General features: G+C 38.3%; 3 protein-coding genes across 4 annotated transcripts; 1 reads left to right on the forward strand and 2 right to left on the reverse strand.

Moving 5' to 3' along the window:
* Positions 1-77: 77 nt before the first annotated feature.
* primpol (primase and polymerase (DNA-directed)) lies at positions 78-7,611 on the reverse strand. The gene is made up of 14 exons (XM_022208508.2): positions 7,503-7,611; positions 6,288-6,584; positions 5,346-5,440; positions 5,049-5,187; positions 4,478-4,625; positions 4,288-4,390; positions 4,049-4,200; positions 2,505-2,667; positions 2,320-2,417; positions 2,072-2,158; positions 1,167-1,275; positions 1,007-1,083; positions 501-547; positions 78-389 (listed from the first exon to the last, which is right to left on the reverse strand). Exons 2-14 carry the CDS (start codon positions 6,459-6,461, stop codon positions 156-158), a joined length of 1,626 nt encoding a protein of 541 aa, XP_022064200.2. The 5' UTR covers positions 6,462-6,584; positions 7,503-7,611; the 3' UTR covers positions 78-155.
* A 1,412-nt stretch (positions 7,612-9,023) lies between these two features.
* On the forward strand, positions 9,024-13,355 carry si:ch211-145b13.6 (NAD(P)(+)--arginine ADP-ribosyltransferase 1). Of its 2 annotated transcripts, none has more exons than XM_022208509.2 (4): positions 9,024-9,157; positions 9,352-9,465; positions 9,554-10,269; positions 11,644-13,355. In XM_022208509.2, exons 2-4 carry the CDS (start codon positions 9,406-9,408, stop codon positions 11,708-11,710), a joined length of 843 nt encoding a protein of 280 aa, XP_022064201.1. In that variant the 5' UTR covers positions 9,024-9,157; positions 9,352-9,405; the 3' UTR covers positions 11,711-13,355. The 2 variants fall into 2 exon arrangements, with proteins under 2 accessions (XP_022064201.1, XP_022064202.1); XM_022208510.2 differs by having other exon boundaries at positions 9,025-9,157; positions 9,355-9,465.
* Positions 13,356-14,281: 926 nt separating this feature from the next.
* tacr3l (tachykinin receptor 3-like) lies at positions 14,282-22,565 on the reverse strand. Its single transcript, XM_022208511.2, has 5 exons — positions 22,086-22,565; positions 20,725-20,913; positions 20,348-20,498; positions 15,463-15,659; positions 14,282-15,374 (listed from the first exon to the last, which is right to left on the reverse strand). Exons 1-5 carry the CDS (start codon positions 22,451-22,453, stop codon positions 15,161-15,163), a joined length of 1,119 nt encoding a protein of 372 aa, XP_022064203.1. The 5' UTR covers positions 22,454-22,565; the 3' UTR covers positions 14,282-15,160.
* Positions 22,566-23,083: the final 518 nt, after the last annotated feature.

Raw genomic sequence — 23,083 nt, forward strand, 5'->3', positions numbered from 1 at the left:
TGGATTTTATTAGAGGGCAACGTGCCATAATATGTAGCCAGTTGTATGTTATATATTTGTTACATGTTTTAATACTGTTTAAAATGCTGAATAGGATGCCGTTACGTCTTACCGATATATTTGATGCTGTGCGGCCAAGTAACAAACCTCAGTCTCTACTGGGAGTCAAAATCTGCCACACATGTGAGCAGCTGCTGGTCCGAGATCTCACCGCTGTTTTGTTCGAAGTCGTCGAGACTCTCCAAGTAGTCCTGGTCATCCTGATTATCTCCCCACAAGTCAGGAGTCTCTTCCACTGGACGCACTGTGCTCTGGTGGCCCTGGTTTGATATCTGGCTGGGTTCAATGTTGCCAGCGTCATCCATTAAATATGCCTGGTCTTCCTCATCCTGTCAGAGAACAGAAGATCTGGTCACTTGCTGCTGCATGAAGAAGAAATGTCAGATTTCTAGACAAATTACTGGTCAGTCAGAATGCTAGTTCAAGCAAACAGAACTAACCAGTGTCATGATGTAGCTCACGCAGATCTCTTGTGGCAGTGGGTAACCTGCAACAGAAACATGTTTATCTCAGACAGGCTGTATTACATTATTGTGAAATTCATCCCCTCACATCCATTATTGATACACCACTTAGTCCTCATTAGGGAAGCAGGAGTCTAATTCCAGCTGATTTAGGGTGAAGGCAGGGGACACCCAGGACAGGTCACCAGTCTATCACAGGACTACACAGAGACAAACAATCACACTCATTCATACCTACAGACAATTTAGAAATACCAATTAACCTCAGCAGGTTTTTGAACTGTGGGAGGAAGCCGGAGAAAACCCACACTGCACAGAGAGAACATGCAAACTCGATGCAAAAAGATCCGAGGCTGGGACATGAACCAGGGTTCTTCAAGATGACAGTGCTAACCACTAATCCACTGTGCAGCCCTCTCACAGATTCCTGAAATGATTTCGAACACAAGTCAGTGTGGAAGCTCTGAAGGATCTTAACTTACTTGAGGACCTGAAGTTCCTGCAGTCGGGATCGTGACACTTCTGGTACCACACTTCCTCTTTCAAATCCACAACAATCCTGCAGAGGAGGATGAGATGAAATCAGAAGGATGGAGAACACTTACAGACAGCCTTCAGAACAATAAACATAACCGTACATACATGATGTTGTTACTTTTATGAAACCTGCCAACATTTTCACACCAGCGGTATTTGGCGACGTCATAGACGAGAAGTTGTTCTGCAGCAAAGTAGCTCCATCGTCTTATGCCTGTTGAATTCATATGAGATTGTTCAAATCTGGCAGACTGATAAATGTTGCACCACGGACTGCGACAGCGGTAGGTGTGACGGTTTGAGTGCAGACACTTGGCAACACACAAACTGCACAACATACACTACCATTCTAAAGTCTGAGGTCACCCGCACAATCTCATGTTGTCCATGAAAACTCACACTTTTATTCATGTGCTAACATAATTGAACAAGGGTTTTCTAACCATCAATCAGCCTTTCAGCACCATTAGCTAACACAATGTAGCATTAGAACACAGGAGGGATGGTTGATGGAAATTAAAAAAAAAACAACCATTTCTTTCAAAAACAAGGACATTTCTACGTGACCCCAAACTTTTGAACGGTAGTCTATGACAACACATACATCTGGGCGACAGTTTAGAAAAAACAAACAAAAAACCTGAAACAGCACAATAATTTTGACCATATCAATACTTTCTCGATACATTTTTGTGAAATTTTTTTGAGAAAAAAAAATCAATAATGCCAGGAAAGAATAGAAGATGAAACATGTATAATTTCATTACATTAAAATAAACTTTGTTCTCTAATTTCACTTCTGAGGAGCTTTTAAGATTAAGAAAGCAAATTCAACCCATCATGCTAGATAGAAAATCAAAAATTTAAATGACACAAACTAATCTGGCAGAAATTTTTTTTTTTTAGAAAAAAAATGTCATAACCCATTGTTACCAATTCTTGTACTAAAGGACATATGTAAATGTTTTTGAATCTTTTGCAAAGGTGTTCTGTAATAGCTAAACACTTACTTCCTTGTATGCCGTCCTTTGTGACCACCGTTAATACAAAGGTGTCCACTTCTTGATGAGGGGACGACACGCAGCCAGACAGCGCATCTGTCAATAATGGATAAGAACAAGTTTCAGTTTTTACACTGAAACTGATTGTAGTAAAACCAGCGATGACATTTACAACACATGCAAACTCATTTTAAGTAGTGATGAATAGAATGCTTTTGCAGAGCATCGAGAAAAAGGAGTTTTCAGTTGAGTCTCACCTGGATTGGAAGCTGATCCCTGCTGGCAATGAGGCGTCGAGGTTTTGGTTTCATTTGTTTCTGGGACGTCCCACGTAAGAACTCTCTGACCTGTGAAACTGATGATACCCAGGAGTAAGACCTGGTGTGGTTTGAAAAAGATAATTAAAACAAACAGAAAACTGAGATAAAAGAGCGCAAAGTACCTCACATTACACACTAAGGACGCCAAGAAGACGCTTTCCTCTGCCGAAACTCCCTTCGGAGGTTTGGCTGTGAACTTGTTGTCTTCTGCCACAGTGAACGCAGCGTTCTTCCCCACTTTTGATGATTTGTAAAGTCGGAAATTTCTGTTCTTGGTGTAGACACCTGTTCGTGCAAATTGTAATTCAAATAAATATCCATTGTTACACACAAGCAATGATGACAAAAAAGATGATTAAATGGGTACTAAATCTGTCACAGAAAGGAATTAAAGGATAACATCACAGTTCTTTAGTGTTTTCTCTCAAATTCAGGAGTGTCAAAGTCATTTTAGTTTTGGGGCCACACACGGTCTAATTTGACCTCAAATGGGCCGCACCAGTAAAATCACAGCACAATAACCTATAAATAACAACAACTCTAAATGGTTCCTGTTGTTTTTGTGCAGAAAAGTACATTCTGAAAATGTTCACATTTAATTAACTATCTTATTAAAAAAACATTATAAACAACCTGAAATATCATAAAAATAAGCTTAATTTCAACAGTATTATGCCTCAGTTTGTCATTTTCACACTACAACTTAGAGATCACAGAGTGTCTACAAAGGAACAAAACATTTAGTCACAGATATCTGGAACTGAACAATATTGTACTGCACTTTATGATCAAAGTGACAAAAGTCAGACATAAAAAGACAAAAAAAACAAAAACAAGACAAAATATTACAAAAATAAGACACAAAAGCGAGAAAAAAGAACAAAAACTGAGACAAACAACATGAAACAAAACAAAAAAGAAAAAAATTGACAAAAAAGTGGAAGAACGACAAAGAAAGAGACAAAAAATGACAAAGGTGAGAAACAAAATAAAAATAAACTAACAACACAAGTGAGGAAAAAAAACAAAAAAAGACAAAAACAAAACATGAAACAGCAAACAAAGCGTGACACTAAATGAAAGAAATATGACAAAAAACACAAGCGGGACAGAAACGAGAAACAAAACGACAAAAATATGAGACAAACGACAAAAGTCAGACAAAAAACAAGACAAAATATTGCAAAAAAGAGGCACAGAATGAAAAAAAAAAACAATGAGCAATCTAGTATTTTACTTTATAATCAAAACAACTTGTCCTGGTCCAGAAATTATTCTAAATTTAAAGCTTTACAAATTTACAATTTGCAGCTAATGTCTTCTCTGAAGTGTTTATACTTTGCAAAGTTTTCCTGCGGGACAGATTGGACCCTCTGGTGGGCAGCTTTTGCCCTGCAGGTCGCATGTTTCAGTCCCCTGTTCTAACTGGTGTCAGACAGAAGTTTGGGTGCATTTTTGGATAGGAGGACTGTGTATTTTTCCCCATGACTTACACTGAATGTACAGGACACCTTCATGGGATGATTAAAGAAAGCCAAACTTGTTTCAATGTTCACGACTAGTAAACTGAGACATACTTGAAAAATGGTAACCTTCACTTAAACCCCTGTAGCTTCATGTGTCCAAGGTTGAAAGAGATCAAATAAAAGCTTCTAGTTCCTCTTACCGAGATCAACAAAGAGACCGTCTTTGCAATCCTTGTTTTTCACCCAGAGGAAGCTGAGGTCCCTCTCTTCCTGCCTACGTCTCTTCGTCTGTGGACTCCCAGTCATCCGGCCTGCTTCTCCTGGTTTCCCCTCAGATATAGCATGTGTTCCTCTGTGAGCACATTGTTGAGAAAAATTACAAAAAGCTGCTATAGCTGAGGAATAAAAAGATTTATTGTCACAAGTCTGAAAAACCAACCCCAGATCTTTGTGTTCTGCCACTAGATTAATCCCAGTATTCACGCAACTTCCACCTCTGGCTTTGTTCAGGACAGGCTGAAGAATTGCATGGATGAACCTACCTTAAATAAAAAAAGGAGAGAGAAAATATTAACAGTTTCCTTACAAAAAAAAACACTTTGCTGCTTCCATGTGTGAGTGAAACATACCGACATGTATGTTGTCTTTAAAAGCTGCATTCTGGAGGCTGAAGATAAGATGTCGACTGAATTTGTCGTCTGTGCTGGAGTCAAGATTGAGGACATTTTTCGCCGAGCATTCAATCCCATAAACTTCCAACAACTTGTCACACACATACTGTCAACGCACAGAACACAGACAGGTAAATGTATTGTAAATCCCGCGTCTTTAGGGTAAGAAAGTAACAAGATAAACTACACATTTAGATTCAGATGTTTAGCCATACTCCAGTCTTCAGAGGCAGCTTCAAACCATCACCTTTCATGGCTACACTTTTCTGTTATTTCACTTTTTTTTTTTCAACTTAAGTAATCATCTTCTGCTCATCTAAATTAACGATGAATCAAATTTAAAATCTCTTTTATTATAGTAGAGACCACAATGAAATACGTACATAGTGGAAGAAAACCACACCTGCACAAATCTACTGAAGCAAATTCAGACTGAATTATTGCTTATTATTATTATTATTATTAGATGCACGAGGCAAATAATTTGCAAGTTAAAATCTTCACAATAAATTGCACAAATGTAGCCTACCTGGATAAACAAAGACACCATGTTTTTCCCATCAGATCCTTTGTTTGAAGGCTTGTGGAACTCCAGGTCAAAGTAAAGCTTACAGACGGCACCCTCAGGTATCACCTCATAGCAGTGCATCAAGGACTCAGTGTAAGTCCTGAAAGAAATTAAGAGAAAAAGCGCCATCAATGCATGTCATCACAAAAGCAGATGTGTTTAAGCTACAATAAGACAAGACAAGTCAGGCTTCATTGATCTCTCACTGGGGAAATGTACATGTTACAGCAGATGATCAAATGCAGAGCTGATATTTACCTGTAGTAATGCCACAGCTCACTGTAACTAGTGACCAGGTAGATCCTTTGACCCGGCGACGTCTTTTCTTTCTCAAGTGCAAAAACATGTACAGCCTAGAAAACACGACACACGGATGTCAGCAAGGCGCACAATTCAGTTTATCTGCAGAGAAATCAACTCAGATCTCTTGTCAATAAATCAGAGATCTTATAAATGTTCACAAAAGTCATTTTTTGAGTCCGAGTTTCACCCACCACATTTTATGTTTTATTTCTAAAAAGGGACAGTTCATATTAATGAACATTTACGGATACATACGAGAGATTATAGCCATACGGTTCATTTCCATCTTGACTCCCATTAGCAGGTTAAAAATTTAAAAAAATTATAAATAACATAATGCCGTGACTGAACAAAGACATACAAACAAGAAAGACAAGCAACAAGCGATAGCTCATAGTGCACACAAACCGACAAAATCTGGAGGACAAGGTAAGCTACCAAGTAATAACTAATTAACATTTACACAAGATTATATTACACATATCCCTCTATCAGTATTGCACATTGTTATGCTACACCAACCCCACTGTCACGACAACACAAGATTCCACTACATACATCCCTCTGACACTGCACATTTCTCCTCATCACTGTTGCACATATCCTTGTCTTCATTACATATAAATACACTATACATGTCCCATGATCATTATCGCTCATGATCCTTTGACACTATTACACACGATTGTCCTCAAGAACCCACCCCATAAACAGGCAAACAGACCTACAGTGTTATGATCACAGATCTGAAGCTTTGAAATGTTTAGTAAATGAGGTGAGATGCGGTAGTCCACAAATTACACTTGGTATAGTATTCAACAGCATTCAGCTTCTTTAACATACACGAGAGAAACTCTTAGACACAAAAAAAATGAACTATGGTAGCATCTTTTGTACCTCTTTGCAGCTCTGAGCGAAGCTGATAGCCAGACTCTGCCGAGGGAAGAGCTTCCAGATGGAGGACGGCTGACACGGCCACAGTCGAGGTTTGTAGCGTGTCGTCAGAGGATTCAGCTGGAAGGAATGAGCAAGCTGCTCAACCTTCTTCAGTCGGTCCCCCCACTTGCTCATCCTCAAATGCTGATCAGACACTTCAATTTAACCTTTATTGCACCCACGGTGATTTGCTCAGACACTTCAGCCGAGTGGATGCATGAGCTTTGGTTCTGCAATTGTCCTTCCACTGATAAAAACCTGTAGTAAAGAATCATGTAAATTAGATAATGCACTACAATTTAATGGCACCACAAACTGCACCAATCAAAATGATCACACAGCTGAAGCACCACTTCTCTGTTTCAAGTCAAGAGAACCTCAACATTACAACTTTCTTGATTTATTCTAGGACTGTTGCATTAGACCTCAATAGTTTTAGTCACATGTTCCTAATAAACCGTTCAGTATATGAAGCGTTATATGTAACTTTCAATAACAATATAACATTTTCAGTTGCCTGAGTATCTGTGTTGTCGTACTGCTCTGACCTCTGATTAAACAGCTAAACCATATACTATAACAAATGGACAATACATTCACTGGCATACATCTCCTTTGTTTCCTGGCCTATCTTTAAATATATGTTCAAACAGTTAAATTATTATTATGAACTAATCGAGTAAAGATGAATCATTACCACCCCTACTCTACAATCGTGAAAAGACCTCTATGGTTATTTAGGTAAATAACAAGCCATGGCAACAGAAAGCAATGACATTTTCTTCTTTGCTGCTTTTGTAAAGGACAGGCTCCCAATGAAAAACTGTAAAAAGACTACTTTTCTCAGTAGCGTCTATCAAACAGACCACCACGCCCACCAGCTCCCCATCACTACTGTTGAGTTGGGAACGTGTTTTTACTTCAATGACATTTGCAGTGCACCGTTTTTATGTATAATGGAGTAGTTTTACTGAAGAACAGTGCCAGCTTACTTTTTCAACCACTGTAAAGTAGCAGCAGAAGTGTAACAGAGCTGAACTTACTCGCCTCTACTGTCAGGGCTGATGTTGACGCAGCTAGCATTAGCTTTAATTTTAGCTAAAGCGGCGTCATTACAACAAATAAAAGTCAAACAAGCTTGGATTTAGTGTACAACAGTTCGGTGTGCTACATTACCGCTGTGTTGGGCCAGTCAGTCTCTTGTCACTCGCAGAAAACGAAAAGAAAGAAACGCTCGGCTTGTTTTCTTTTTCGCGCGTCTGGACCCGGAAGCAACGTTTCTTCCGGTCTCTAAAGGAAGTTGTGGCGGAAAAACTTTACCTATTTTAATTCTCCCCGAAGTTTGTTATTTTACCACGAAATGTTCATATGTTCAATGTGATGTGGCCCAATGAGAAATAAATATTGAGAATATTTCGCCATTTAACTGGTTTCACTGGTTGCGTAGTCTATGGTGTCAGCCACATAAGATTAAGATGTAGAGCTGCATTTTTCAAAATAAAAGTCTTACATTACGAGTAATGTGTGTCTAGAAAAAATGTACAAAAAAGCAGCAAATGCAGAAACAGTCACTACAGGCGCTTTAAAACATAAACAAAAATGTAAAAAAAAATACGATTATATTTCAGTCATATTAATCGATAAAGTTATTCAACTTGAACATAGTTTTGCTTGCAGATATCATGCCTATGCACACCAAACTTGATACATGTAATTGTAAATTATATTAATCCCGGATATACTGCAGGGGTTTAGTGTAACCTGTACTCGATTATAAAAAAAACTACTGAAAATTATTCCATTCTCCAGATGCTGACTCTCCTCCAAAGCCTGACACTGCTTGGAACTAGATAGGGTGGGATGTTATTTTTCCATCAACACTCCCTGTGTTGCTCTTATTCAGTGTAAGCAGTTATGCATTAAAAAGGGCTGTCATCATGAGGAAGTGCTCTATAAACTTGAGATCCAACCAGTTTCGACAGAAGTAATGGAAGGAAGGACAGGAAGGGAAATGATGGGAGGGCAGGAAATGGAACATAACCTTGCAAAATAGGAATTACTTGTGAGCAGGCTTCATCTCTAGGGAACACCTGAGAAAACAACACCACATAGTCATCTGGTATTTGTACAGTCCGGTTTCAAAGGATTTTTTTTTTTTTAATTAAACAATTATTCAATATAAATTTTGAAGATGTCTGCGTTTCTGAGCTATTTTCACATTACACAAATTATTTGTGCATTCCTTCCATACTGAATGCTCAGGATTTCTCACCACAGCTGTAAATAACAATGATGTAAATAGGCCAGTTATGTAGTTGGACAAAAGACATTACAATTTCTGTTGATTTGTGTAACTTCAACACAAAGGTTAAAGCCACACGATAACAGCAGATACACTTTGTATGCAACAATGACTGTGATATACAAACCTTTTAAGAAAAAAACAGCAACATCAGAAAGAGCATTTTCACAAAATCCCTTGCTCTGAAAGAAAGAAAGAAAGAAAGAAAGAAAGAAAGAAAGAAAGAAAGAAAGAAAGAAAGAAAGAAAGAAAGAAAGAAAGAAAGAATCTATGTGGGTTGATCTTCATTATAAAGCGTGTGTGACAAGCCTATACAACCTTAAAGTAATACAGTAGCTCAAACAGAACAAGCAGGTTACCCAGTGGCCTGTCATTTCCTTTCACAGGAAAGAGAAAGGCGTTGCACAGTAAAGATAAGTTGTTTCATTTCCCTACTGTTCTGGAAAGCGGGATCACTCGCCTGCAGTTTCATATACGATAACTTGATTTAATGTGAGTTGCTCAAACAGAGTTATCCTCTTTGTTTAAGGTATGTGCTTTTAATTTTAAGTCTTATTCACATTTGTGTTTATCTAGACTTGGAGGAGGGTACCATATTTCACAGTTAGTAGGAAATGTCCGAACAAGAATTTAGCAGCAAGCCAGATTACTGCATTTCTGGACTGTGTCAGAGAACATTTTAATCTAAGGTTGGTCCTGCAACGCTTTTCTTTTCTGTTACAGCAGCCTGTAGAAGAAGAAGAAGAAGAAGAAGAAGAAGAAGAAGAGCGCTTCACAATGTGGAACAGAAGAAAACTGTGTCTTACTGCACTCATTTTCACAGCTGTCTGCTTCAAAGTGAGTATTGTTTCTTGTACAAATAGTCATTCAGAAAAAATATTCTCTTCTTCTGGAAAAGTGTTTTAAATGTCATCCTTAATTAAAGGCGACTGCAGGAGAAACAAAGCTAGTGGACACGAGGCACTCACACGTTGTAGATGACATGTACAAAGGATGCCGTGAAGAGGCCATGGAGACGTACATCCATTCAGGCCTGTTAAAACAGGAGCTAAACAACAGTCAAGAATTCCAGAAAGCATGGAGCGCAAACGCTGAGTGTTCAACGCTGATCCCCGGAGGAATGACAGAGCATACTGCTGCGCTTTCCATCTATGATCACTCTGATAGATCTTTTTTGAAAACCTTGGACGAAGCAGTGGAGACAATGGGCGTAAATGCAAGCATCTATGAAAGCAACTTCCATTTCAAGGCTCTTCATTTCCTGCTTATGGATTCCATAACCTTGCTAAAACAAAAGGAGTGCAAGATTGCTTACTGGGCTCCAGAAAACAAAGTCATACCAGCAAAAGGCTCAACTGTAAGATTTGGAAGTTTCGTCTCAGTTAACTCAAACTATGACTGGCTAATTCGCAATATCGATATGGAGGGGACGGTGCTTTATAATATCACAACTTGCTTCTTTGTCAACTTGGGGAACCACACTTGCAGTACAAACAAGGATGACTTGCTCCTATCTCCAGCTGAAGTCTTCACAGTGGAGAAAGTGGCTAAGAGAATGACTGATGATGATGAAGAATACACTGAGATCATTTTGAAACATCCAAAACTGCACAGCACACACAACTGTTTCTCTTTTTCAAGGTAAGGCTCACGTTCTTTTGGTAAAAATGAAATAATTGGCTCAGTTCCAGGATAAAAGCTGTGTTTGGATGTGTCTAATTTCTTTGTCAAAACAGTGTATTTTGATGAGCTGATGTTTCAAGGGGGTGCTCAGTGGAGTAGTGGTTAGCACTTTTGCCTTGCAGCAAGAAGATCCCTGGTTCGAATCCCGGGGTGGGCCTGGGATCTTTCTGCATGGAGTTTGCATGTTCTCCTTGAGCATGCGTGGGTTTTCTCCGGGCACTCCGGCTTCCTCCCACAGTCCAAAAATATGCTAAGGTTAATTGGTAACTCTAAATTGCCCGTAGGTGTGAATGTGAGTGTGATTGTCTGTCTATATATGTAACCCTGTGACAGACTGGTGACCTGTCCTGGGTGTCCCCTGCCTTCACCCGAGTCAGCTGGGATAGGCTCCAGCACCCCCCGCAACCCTAATGAGGATAAAGCGGTGTATAGAGAATGGATAGATGGATGGATGATGTTTTAAGGTTGAGGAATAATTAATATTTAATGAAGAGGAGTTTGGTGTCAAGTATTTGAAACAGGTACAAACACCACATTGTACCTGATTGTATGTACTGTTAATTAACCCAAAGTAGTCATTTAATGTCCCAAGCACATATAATGAAAATTAAAAAATGCAGAATACACTGAAAAGCTAAGCCCAAAGCTTTACTGTATCACTAAAACCTTATTCATATATTGATGACTAAATAGGCAACAGTGTAAATTATGAACAGTGGACCTTCAATGGTTTTTTTTAATGCATTGTCTTTGGTTGATGATCAGGTCCAGCATCTTTTCTGGGGAATTACAAGCAAAAACGACCAACTATTATTTTGTACTTGCATGGTAATACTTATTAAACCGGAAAAGACTCAGCATTTGAATATTTGCTTAAACTGAAAATGCAGTGAACACTTGTACTGTAAAAGTACATCTTTTAGTTGTCTTTTAGTGAATCATTTAAACTGGAAATGTAAAGTGTAAAGGGATAAAACAGGATTTTGAAAAGTGAGAAGGTCCTCATATTTTCATTCCCAGTGTGGCTGGGTGTGGTTTGATCAGATTTGCCTGATAATGCTGAAAACAATCACAGACATCCCCCAAAAATGTCAACAGATTTTCATTCAAATGTTACAAATTCCTGACTACTGTATGTAAAACCAGCTTTGTCCAGTTTTAAAATTTGTGAGAAAACAAAACAAATGAAGAAAAATACTGATGTTTCTCATGAGAAATAATAAAAATTGCTGGTATTGAGTAGCTGGTTGTTAAAAGAAGTTAGTAATGATAATAAATATTTGAAATTACATATAGTTAATCCTCTTTCTCTCTTTGTTTCCGTCTCTGCAGGTCTGCAGCTGTCGTCTCCACCCAGTGGCTTGTACCCATGCTTGCGGCTTTGCTTTTTTTTCTTTAACTGTTTGGCAAAAGCCCTGATCATCTCTGAGAGTGATCACAGTGTAAAACACTGCTCTGTTTGTTCATCTGAACTATTGTTTTGCTTTGATGTCTGCAAAAATATATTCCTAACAAAGCTGCGATGTGATTTGAATTCTAGACTAATATCATTGTTTTTAAATGCATAGCAACATAATATACTTTTTAGTTTGATTTTTGAGACTTCAGTGTCTTCAAAGAACTGACAGGAAATGAGAGATGGGAAACGACCTGCAACAAAGGTTCCCAGCTGGACTCAAGTTGCAGTTTATGGTCGGCATTTTAACCGCTGTGGCATCCAAATGTAAAGCAGTTTCATCCAGTCATGTTAGATAAATGAGCTGAAATGTAGAAATACATAAATAACCTAGTTGAAATCGTCTTTTTTTACTCTTACATTGCAAAGCTGCACAGTGTTTCTGCTCAAGGCAATGAACAAAGAAAGTTTGTATGATTGTATAAACTTCACTATGGAGCAGCTATAAAAAATGCTCTTTGTGTGAATGAGGAACTGATTCTGTTAACTGAACCCTTAATTTGTTGATCTTTTGTTTCAAGTTCAGTGAATTCAACTATTTTTTTTTTTTTACCATTTCAGCAACAAAATTTGACAGCAACAAACTTTTTTTTTCCAGGAAGCAGATTCACATTTTTAGGCTCAACCAGCTGACAGCAAGGTCATCTTTGGTTTGTTTGTGGAGTTCTGTCAACTTCACTAAAAGATCAGGAATTTTGAGAAGCTGCTTACAGTCACAACGTGCAGCCGTATTCGAAATACTACTGTACTGCTCCTGTTTAACTGCTTCTAATAACATACAGTCTTATTTTATCTTTCCGTTTCCATCAATGTTAAATAAAAAAACACACCTATTGATCAGGAAAAGTCTTATTGAACACTCATCCCTACATATGACTGAGATAAAATCTAACTAAACAGTCAATCACACAGAGAATATATGAGCTTTAACAGTATTTTTTCATCATTATACAACAATGAAGCACATATTCACTATACAGACTTATTGGAATTTGTCTCCATGTGTTTTTTCAGTACCAAAACATCACAATATTACATACTATCAACAAATAATCGCAAAACAATACCCCCAAAATTTTCATTTTAAAATGGCACATGCTTCGTCCAACTAGCAACATTTACATTAGCAAGCACTTGTGAATTTACATTTTGTCATAAAAAGCAGGTAAGATCTGACCAGCTTCGTTTTAATGCCAGTGTCACAGTCATAGATTTAATGCTTATAGGGCAATGTTAACCCTTAGAGGCATAAGTGGGTCAAAAATGACCCAGTGAGGTCATTTTCTTCCAGTATTTTTGTAGTGAAGTCATTATTTCATATTGTAGGTATTCCTTAAAAAAACATGTTTCTGCCATCTTTCTATTAAACATTTTAAGTTACCTTTTATAGTTTTAAAGAAATTGTAATGTTTGTATTACTAACCCAAGCTCTTTATCACTGATGTCATACAAGAGATGATGCAGTGCACAAACAAAATGAGTGTTGGCATTCTTCTATTGCTGTTATGTGTAATGTTGTTGTTTTTCAATTATCAAAATGTTCAAAATCTGTCAGAAAGGGAAAAATAAACATATTTCAAAGATGAAATCATTCTTGTGTGGATCAAAATATAATACAAACAAAAATACAAATGATTATTCTTAACCAAAATGGCAAAAATGGCATAAAAACACAGTGATTCTTATACGGGTCATTTTTGACCCACTTATGGAAGAGTGTAGGGTCCAATCGCTAGTGCATCTTAGGGTTAAAACTGTTGCTGCCATTAATCAGATTCACTGAGTAACAAGCCGATGACATAAACAGTAGTAGTCCACATTAGTACTGCATGTGACCAAATGTATATACTGTTATGTCATTCAATAGCATGCTGAGTGTAACAGTAAACATACGTGATGACAAAAGATCAAAAGCAGCTTAAACTATATGGCTTATGACATCAAAAAAAAATGAATTCCCTGTGGGAATTTCTGAAAACAAATAATACAGAGATCAGCGCTGAATGACTGAGCTCAAGGAGTTTTTCTTGCTGTAAAGAAGAAATAGCACAAATAGGCTAATAAATGCATTTGTCGTCAAAACAGAGAATAAAAAGATACAAATGAATAAAATCGATAAAAATATATCAGAAACGTATTTAAAATATATAAATATGACACAGTTTTACTGACATAAAAGTTTTACTGACAAAATTTTACTGGCCTGCTAAGGGACTGCAAATGAAAATTAGCTTAAAGCTAACTCTGGTACAATGCATTAAATGGAAACTATTATGTTTAATATTGTACATGGTCCCTTTTTAAATAAACTGAGAAAAAACAAACAAACATTTTGATCTTAAAATCCTTATTGTCAAAATTAATCCAAGCCTGGAAAGTGCAGTACGTAAACAAGTAAGAAATATCCTCTTATAACAAAATTCTGATGTATGTAGGGAAAAATGTATAAATAAAATACCAATGTTAAAAATGCATGTATATGTTCATCATTTGTCTCTCACTGACAGGCGGAAATAATCTCACCATTTTGTTTATTTATACAAAAAGCCTGCCAGATGCATTTTAGTAAACAAAACAACAACAAAACATGCACGTTTGCACACTTTGTTGAACATATTCAACCTAAGGAACAGCAGCATTCTGTAATAAAACAAATCACAAATCCAACTCTAAAATGCACGTCTCAATTCAATGAAAGGCATTCACGTTTCATATATTATGTACAGCACATAAATATTGAAATGCATGCATATATTTGTTATATTTAATACAATATGGTGACATACAAAATTAGTTATCAGAACTGAGGATTTAATTTTACTTCATTAATTTGGATAAATTGGCCACAAAAAAAAGAAAAAAATCCTCTGGTGACATTCAACGCTTGCTTGTAGCTGCCATTTATATTGGGTTTCAACTTGATTCCAATTTTTTTGTTGACATTTTCCATTAAAAATGCACCAAATACAGGTTTTTACGTCCCAGTGAGTTTATTTTGATAGCAAAGAGAATTTGAAAATGTAAGGATTCTTAGGAAACCATTAATTATGAGGGTTGTTTCGATTATTTCTCTGTAGATTTATGGACATCTGTGTGCAATGCACTTCTGAGAAAACAGATAAAGTTACATTTAATCTAAAAATATCTGTCTGTCATGTCTATATCTTTGCCTCCTGTGAGGTGCATGTCACAGCTACTGTGGCCGCTCCTACAAAATAGAGAAATCAGGAGCCACAGTACGATAATTATCTTCCTGTTGTTTCTGAACAGCACCATGTTCTTTTTGCCCCCACCACCTCAACCGTCTGAGTTAACTCATATTTATTAGGTCAATAAAAACAAAAACAAACTTGCAAGCCTCGTGTGTTGGCTCAGCGTATCCAGTGGAGACGACTAACTGTCTTTATTATCCTGCTTGGAGTTGAGTTTTGACCTGTTGCCACGGGAACAAGTGCTCTTGTCTTTGCTCAGGAGGCTGGTGTTGGCTCGAGAGAGGGTGCACATGCTGCTCGGTCGAAGCCGTGTGTTTTGAAGCTCCAGCTCATCGTAGCTCGACACCCGGACAAAGGGGCACCAGCGGAAAACCTTCTTGAAACCAGCCCGGAATCTGAAGCCGAGTCAGACATGTAATCGTGCTGCTGTGTAAAATGCGATTTTTTTTTTTCTTTGAGCAGAGCAGACCGGTTTGCACTCACCTGCTGTTGAGGCAGCAGTAGATGATGGGGTTGTACATGGTGGAGCTCATCGCCAGCCACATTACTGACAGGTACACCTGCTGGATGTACTTCCACTTGCTCAGACGCTTGTTGAGACCCGTCACAATAAAGTAGACGTGATACGGCAGCCAGCAGAGGGCAAAGGTCACCACCACAATGATCATCATCTTCACCGCCTGCAGGAGGAGAGAAGAAGAAAAAGTCGTCAGCAGGAGAGCAGGAGAACAGGAGAGGAAGCATTTTGACATTTCTCAGTAGGAAATGCACACGTTCAAGTCATAAAACAAATGACAGCTGAAGTCAGACTCAAATATGTCTTGAAATAGCACTAAAATATGGCTAATGGGAGGCTGAAGTCACCAGATTCATCAAGTTTTACGATTACTATTATTATTTCTACACAGCGAAATTTGACACCTGAGAAGATAAATGAGGAGATTTTTTTTGTCATTTTTGCTTGAAAAATTACCAACAAAATGATTGGAAATAATTAAAAGAAGCAAATGCTTTATCTTTCTTTATATATGAAATCAATCCAATATTAACTAGATAGTAATGCAAGCATTTCTGCTTAAAGTACAATGTAAATCTATTTTATTATAAAATAGGTTTAAAGTGCAAACTTGCTGTTCTTGGCAGTGGAAATCACCATCAGCATCCAGTTTCACTGAGATTAACTCAGAGAAACACGGACAAGCCAGAGCCTTCTCCCTCGATGATAATGAGATGTAGTCAGACCATTCTGCACAGCGCTGTTTTAATGCTAGGGAATGGTCTGACTATGTGAGACTAGTCTCTAGTTGCTATTGTAAATACTTCACTGAGTTTTGCTGCTGGCTGATGTGTCTCAAGGCAGGTAACACACAGGGAGATTATGGCAGACACTGAGGATGATGATGCTGAAGTATAAATGAATTAAGGTGCAGTGAATTGCAAAGCTGAGTGATAGTTCTCTGCGGGTTCGTAACTACAAGGGATAATTTTCATCATAAACATTGTCATTTGCTCCATTGTTGATATAAATACACTGTCTGTCCAAAAAGAAAATCACCACTTAGATTTAGCAATGCAAATAGATAAGAGCATTCCACTGGATAATTACTGCAGTGATGAATGTGTTTCAGGTGATGCAGTGAGGAGCTTCTCATTTCTTAAACAACCATGTTGAAAGACATATCCTGTGGTCATGGAAAGGATGTTAATCTGTCTTAGAAGGGTCAAGTTATTGGCCTGCATCAAGAAAACAAAACAACTAACGAGATTTCTGAAACTACTAAAATTAGATTAAGAACCGTCCAATACATTATTAAAACCTAAAGGATAGTGGTGAACCATTATCTCTGAGGAACAAATGTGGTCGGAACAAACACTTAGATGATTGCAGGAAATCAACAGTAGAACTCACGGCTATGTTTAATAGTGAAAGTAAGAGTATTTCCACACTCACAATGTGAAGGAAACTCAAAGGATTGGGACTAAACAGCTGTAGCTCTAAGAAAACCGCTGATCAGTGAGGCTAATCAGAAAAAAAAGCTTCAATTTGCTAGATAGCATAAAGATTGGACTCTAGAGCAATGAAAGAAGGTCATGTGGTCTGATGAGTCCAGACTTACCCTGTTCCAAAGTGATGGGAGCATCAGGGTAAGAAGAGAGACAGATGAAATGATGAAGTCATCATGGCTTGTACCTACCAGCCTGTGGGGGTTAGGGTTATGATCTGGGGTTGGTCAGGTTCACCAACATTATGTTCCCAAAGAAAGAGGTCAGCTGACTACCTGAATATACTGAATGACCAGGTCTTTACATCAATGGAGTTTTTCTTCACTGATGGCATGGACATGTTCCAGGATGACGCTGCCAGGATTCATGGGGCTCACATTGAGAATGAGTGGATCAGGGAGCATGAGACGTCATTTTCACACATGGACAGAGTCCAGACCTCAGCCCCACTGAGAATCTTTGGGATGTTCTGGAGAAGACTTTGTGCAGTGGTCCGACTATCTCATCATCAATATAAGATCTTGGGATAAAATTAATGCAGCTGTGGGTAGAAATAAATGCTGTGACATTGCAGAAACGTTGCCTTAGTGAATGTGTGTTGTTCTCAGCGCTAAAGGCGGTCCAATGAAATATTAGAGTGTCAACTTTTTTTTTGGTCGAGCAGCGTGTTTTGATGAGTGCAATCTTAAATAATTCAACTGCCTGAGCTCTTTCTTGAATACTTTTAAAATATTACGCCCTGCATCCCACCTAAACAACCTCTTCAACTGGAGAATCATTAAATCACAGAAGTACAAAGCTCTCCAAATGCCATTTCACTGTGGGATGCTTGAAACTATGGCAGCCCTTTGGATGCACTCTGCCTCTGAACTAACAAGTTTGTTGACCGCTTCCCTTCATTCTCATCATGATTTCCATTTGTTGGGCCCAAAATGACTGCCATATACGAGAAGGAAAGGTCAGCCATGACGCATCAGACCCAGCAGGTTCCAGGTGGGATGGATGAAAGAGTATCGCAGAACTCATCAGCCTGTTATAGCACAATGCAGACTCTCGGGGGGGTTGAAAGGAGCAGACGGCTATTAGACCATCAGCAGACAGTCATCTGCAACACGGACATGAGAACCAATTCCACTTATCTCCAGCCCAGATGCTGACTCATCAGCGTGGGTCTTTGAACGAAGCTTCACATTGTCTCGCAGCTGTATTTCCTGACATTCATGAACCTCTTTTAATCTTTTTTCAGCTCAGTTTTGTCAGAAATCTGTGCCTGTGATGATTGTTTTTCAGCGAGGCCCTTCAAAAGATTGCAAAAACAAACCTGCACCTCCTCAGTGTGTATGTATCTTTGAAACCATAATAAGTTCTCAATGAATGTGAATCTAATCTCAAGTTTCTGTCTTATTTTGAAGTTTACTTTGTTGCTGTCCTCAGTTTGCTGGATGCACATAAATTAGAATAAATCTAGTCAGAGTAACTGGGTCAAAGACAAAACAACTTGTTGATCCACAGATTAAGATTTTTTTTTAATATGTCCAAAATATCCTCTATTGACAAACAGTTCCTGACCGTTGCTCTGCACCATTGCACAATCCGACATGTTAACTGCAGTATTTGTGATGTTTATCAATGAACTGAATTTGTTGGCATTAATCCCAGAGTTGTCTTGATAGATGTTCGTCATGACAGCTGTGATGACCTTAATCCCTGTTCAACCCAACCCTCAGAGTAGCTGCTGCAAAGCTCACTGCGTAGTCGGGCTGATGGTGGGAGTACCTCTGGATCTTGTCCTCTTCAACATGTTGTGTTGGCTTGACTTCACAATAAGGGCTTGTACCGGTGCGCTCGCTCCGTATGTGGTTTTCAGATAACAAAGTGTGAATTCCCTTCACAGCGCTGAGCTAATGTGCTTTGCTGCTCCTCACATCACATTTTACTGATCTAAGCCCTAAGTGGTCCACAGCGTTTTCACAGACCTACTCGCATTTGTCCTAATTGTGTGTGCCATGTGTTTTGTGGTAAACATATGGAGACTTATTTGCTTCTGTGCACTGATGTCTCTTATGGTGACGATAAATGAGTGCATGTAGTGTTTTCTTTGTTTATCAAATGAAAGAAGGTACGACTGCAGGATAAGTCACAAGTTTTTTTAGGGTATTGGCTAAAATTTAGTTGAACCTCTTCATTTCTTTCTTGTCTTCACTTTCCGCTTGATCTTTAGCTTCTTAATTCAGTTTCACTTCAACATTTAGCCTCTTGGAGCTTCTCTTTCCATTCAAATGAAGGCTCTCAGTGTGCAAATGCTCTCCAATCGACTTAAACCTCAGTCTTTTATGTCCATATGTGTTTTTAGCACATTCACAATCAGTCACAGCAGTCGATCAACAACAAGACTGTCCGTAGATAACTAAAGACAGTCTCGGCAGCCAAAATAGGTAATAAACTATCAAAGGCTTGATTGGCTCAGCTTACACATCAATGATACTATTTTTATTCCATGTTTTATTTGTTGTTTGCTAACCCTACTCTAACGCTAGCTTTTTCTCAGGGGTAGAAGCTAGATATTTAGCTAGCTGTTACTGCTGACCAAGAGGACAAACTGACTGATGGAAAAGTCAAGAAAAAAGTCAAAATAATTTGTTTTATCGTGATAATATGCATAACAGGATTGCATGAGGTAGAGTGAGACATTCAAAATATGAAAAATAGAAGAGAGGACATAGCTTTGCTCTGCTCATTCTTTTGGAAAACTGCATTATGAAGTTAATTCCAGTGTTTCATGTTTTCTTCTTCTACCAGCTGAAAAGGTTAAGCTAACAGGCTAACAGTTCCATGCATAATAACAATTATTTTAAATATTGTGTTGATTAGAACAAAATGCTCTGACAATTACAAGAGACATCAATGAAAAAAATACTACCAAAAAAGAGGTTTAAATTTCATTTTAAGTGTTTTATTTGAGATTTAATTTGGTCATCAGGGGAGTGGGACAAGAGAGAAATGGCATTTCAGAGGGAAGTCCAGACTTATTTGGTATTTTAAAAAATATTTTCAGACATTCTTTTCTCCTAGTTTTTGTTTAGATTTGGTCTCAGGACAAGTAAATTTACACAACAACTGCATGTTTTAGTATTTTGTACATGGATTATCTGAAATTTGATGGGTGGGACTTAAAATGTGCTCCAATTGTGGAATGACCCATGTAGAAATGCATTATTATGCTAAGTTATGTCTACAAGTTGTGTTCTCTTCATCATATTTTAGATCTGAGAACACCTAAAGAATTAGATGATCTGCTTTTCAATGAGTCTGTTGACCTATCTAAGTGTAAAATCAGAAAGTACCAAATAAACAAGGTAATTACCTTCCTTTTAGCCCGGAGTTGTCCAAGATAGTTATCAGATGAGTCTCCAGGGATCTCACCTCCCCACAGTGTCACCCCCACGATGGTGTAAGTGATGCCCATCACCACTAAGGGCAGCAGGTAGACCAGAACAGTAACAATGATATGATACCTGCACAAATCCAGAAACACGTCACCAGTACATTTTAAAGAAGGCACCTGTAGCAGTGTAACAAAAGAACTAGGAGCAGAATGGAAAGGTAGGTGAGCAATGACACGGCTAGAGTTGTAACGACAAACAAAGAGATGAGGGAAATATAAACAAAAGAAACAAGTTAGCCCCGTTTTGTCATAATAAGGGCGGTGAAGCTTGACATGGTTGTCTCATGTGGTCTCACATGAAGGGGTCGTCAGCCATGCGGGGCCAGGAAACGTAGCACAGGGTCCTGCGGGGAAGAGTTCTGGTGGTGGAGAAGTAGCAGAGAGGGAAGGCCAGAACCACAGCCAGACTCCAGATACAGACGATGACTGCCATTGTGGCTTTTGCAGACAGACGATGCTTCAGAGGATGGATGATGGCCATGTACCTACAGGACAGAACAACACAGACATGAGCTGTGAATTCCAGTTACAGCATGGCAGCTCGGATGCAATCCTGAAAAGATAACATGAGGATTTGTAAAGCAGGCATGGCTGGCATTTGGTGTGTGACTATGGAACTTACTGAAGTCAGATTAACTATTACCAAAATTACAAAGATTTTTAAAAAGAAGCAAAACTTTAAAACATACACTATCGTTCAAAAGTTTGGGGTCATCCAGGCAATTTCATACCACTTTTATTCATGTGCTAACATAACTGCACAAGGGTTTTCTAATCATCAATTAGCCTTTCAACATTAGCTAACACAATGTAGCATTAGAACACAGGAGTGATGGTTGCTGGAAATGTTCCTCTGTACCCCTATGGAGATATTCATTAAAAATCATCTTTTTCCATCTAGAATAGTCATTTACCTCATTAACAATGTCTAGACTGGATTTCTGATTCATTTAATGTTGTCTTCATTGAAAAAAAAAAGCATTTCTTTCAAAAATGAGGACATTTCTAAGTGATCCCAAACTTTTGAACAGTAGTGTATTACTTTATCATATTGTAAGCAAACAACACAAAACAAAACAACAGAAAATAATGTTTTTCCCCTCTACACAAAGAATAAACAAGTTCATCATATGTACAATGCATCTGCAAAAAAAATCTATGAACCTTCATTCAGATTTGTATTTGGACTTTCCTAATAAAACTTAATGATCGAATATTTACTGCAGGCTATCCTAAAAGAAGCAAAATAAAATGAATTAAACTTCAGAATTGAAAAACAAATAGAGAAATAGTGAATAAAGTGCATTCAAATCGTTTTTTGGGTAAAGAAAACATGGGACCCCCCCCCCCCAAAAAAAAATGTCAAGATACAAAACCAGTCAAAAGTTTGGACACACTTTCTCATTCCATGCTCTTCATTTATTTCTATTATTTTCTACATTGAAGATGAATACTGAAGAATACTGAATACTAGCACTTTTTTGTTTACAATATAATTCCATATGTGCTCTTTTATAGTTTTCATGTCTTCAGCATTAATCTACAATGTAGAAAATAATCAAATAAAAACCATTGAATGAGAAGGTGTGTCCAAACTTTTGACTGGTAGTGTATAATAATGAGAAACTGACTGCTAACATTCAGTTTTCCATCATACCTGTCGATGGCTATCGCGGTCATGGAGTAGATGCTGGCGAACACAGCGGTGACGGGGAAGAAGTTGTGGAACCTGCAGTAGACCTCTCCGAAGTACCACTCTCCATGAGCCGCGTAGATGAAGTTGATGAGCGTGTTGAAGGCGGCCATCGAGACATCCGCGAAAGCCAAGTTCAGGAGGAAATAGTTAGTGACGGTCCGCATCCGCTTGTGCGCCAGAATAATCCAAATCACGATCAGGTTCCCAAAACCGGCCACCGCCAGCACCGTGCTGTAAGCCACCGACCACAGAGCGACGCGCCACGCCGGCTGCACGAACTGGTTGGTCAGGTTTGTGGTTGAGTTGGATCCATCCCGTCCAGAGGCCATTCCTCAGGTCCTCAATGCGGTCTGGTGCAGTCCGCTGCCGGTCGGCGCCAGGCATGGATCAGTTTGGCGCGTCTGATGCGCAACAGACGCGCGAGAGTGTTAACATGTGACAGAGAAGCAGCCACTCCCCGAGGTCAGAGACACAGCAGAGACGATGTCAGTTTATCAGGATTTGTGTCTTCATTTGTTCAATCTGGCACAATCACTCAAAAAGAAAAGATCAAATTTAAAAAAAAAAATGCCAAATTTAGCCTTTAAAACAAATTAAACTCTTATTGTGTGGACTCGATTTATGATGTTTGTTTGAGCAGGTTTTGCTGACAAAGGTGAAATTACAGGACAATTTGCAATGACAGGTTACAAGGAGAGCATTAAACCACCTCAAATAATAATAAAATGAAGTTAAAAAAAAACATAATAATCTTTAAAATTGTGAAAATCTGGCTCCAAGCATGACAGAAAAATATGTTAAAAATTACAGAATATTGTAACTTTAAAAAACTGACAGCAGTGAAAATAGCTGCAAATACTGAGAAAATAAGTATGTATTTTTTGGATAATTTAAACATAATAAAGCTGTGTATTTTTATGGTCACATGATGTAAAATAACAAAGTGATATTTGTAAAAA

The sequence above is a fragment of the Acanthochromis polyacanthus genome, chromosome 3 (genome assembly GCF_021347895.1).
Source record: "Acanthochromis polyacanthus isolate Apoly-LR-REF ecotype Palm Island chromosome 3, KAUST_Apoly_ChrSc, whole genome shotgun sequence".
Lineage (NCBI taxonomy): Eukaryota > Metazoa > Chordata > Actinopteri > Pomacentridae > Acanthochromis > Acanthochromis polyacanthus.

What these genes read in the sequence shown, in the direction of transcription:
- tacr3l (XM_022208511.2), bottom strand. Translation starts at nt 22,453, where the DNA reads ATGGCCTCTGGACGGGATGGATCCAACTCAACCACAAACCTGACCAAC. An exon ending in ACCGCGATAGCCATCGACAG is followed by an intron (nt 20,914 to 22,085) that starts GTATGATGGAAA and finishes TCTGTCCTGTAG; the next exon opens with GTACATGGCCATCATCCATC. An exon ending in AACTCCGGGCTAAAAGGAAG is followed by an intron (nt 15,660 to 20,347) that starts GTAATTACCTTG and finishes CTCCTCCTGCAG; the next exon opens with GCGGTGAAGATGATGATCAT.
- si:ch211-145b13.6 (XM_022208509.2), top strand. Translation starts at nt 9,406, where the DNA reads ATGTGGAACAGAAGAAAACTGTGTCTTACTGCACTCATTTTCACAGCT. An exon ending in TCACAGCTGTCTGCTTCAAA is followed by an intron (nt 9,466 to 9,553) that starts GTGAGTATTGTT and finishes CCTTAATTAAAG; the next exon opens with GCGACTGCAGGAGAAACAAA. An exon ending in AACTGTTTCTCTTTTTCAAG is followed by an intron (nt 10,270 to 11,643) that starts GTAAGGCTCACG and finishes CCGTCTCTGCAG; the next exon opens with GTCTGCAGCTGTCGTCTCCA.
- primpol (XM_022208508.2), bottom strand. Translation starts at nt 6,461, where the DNA reads ATGAGCAAGTGGGGGGACCGACTGAAGAAGGTTGAGCAGCTTGCTCAT. An exon ending in TCGCTCAGAGCTGCAAAGAG is followed by an intron (nt 5,441 to 6,287) that starts GTACAAAAGATG and finishes CGTGTTTTCTAG; the next exon opens with GCTGTACATGTTTTTGCACT. An exon ending in TAAAGACAACATACATGTCG is followed by an intron (nt 4,391 to 4,477) that starts GTATGTTTCACT and finishes TTTTTATTTAAG; the next exon opens with GTAGGTTCATCCATGCAATT.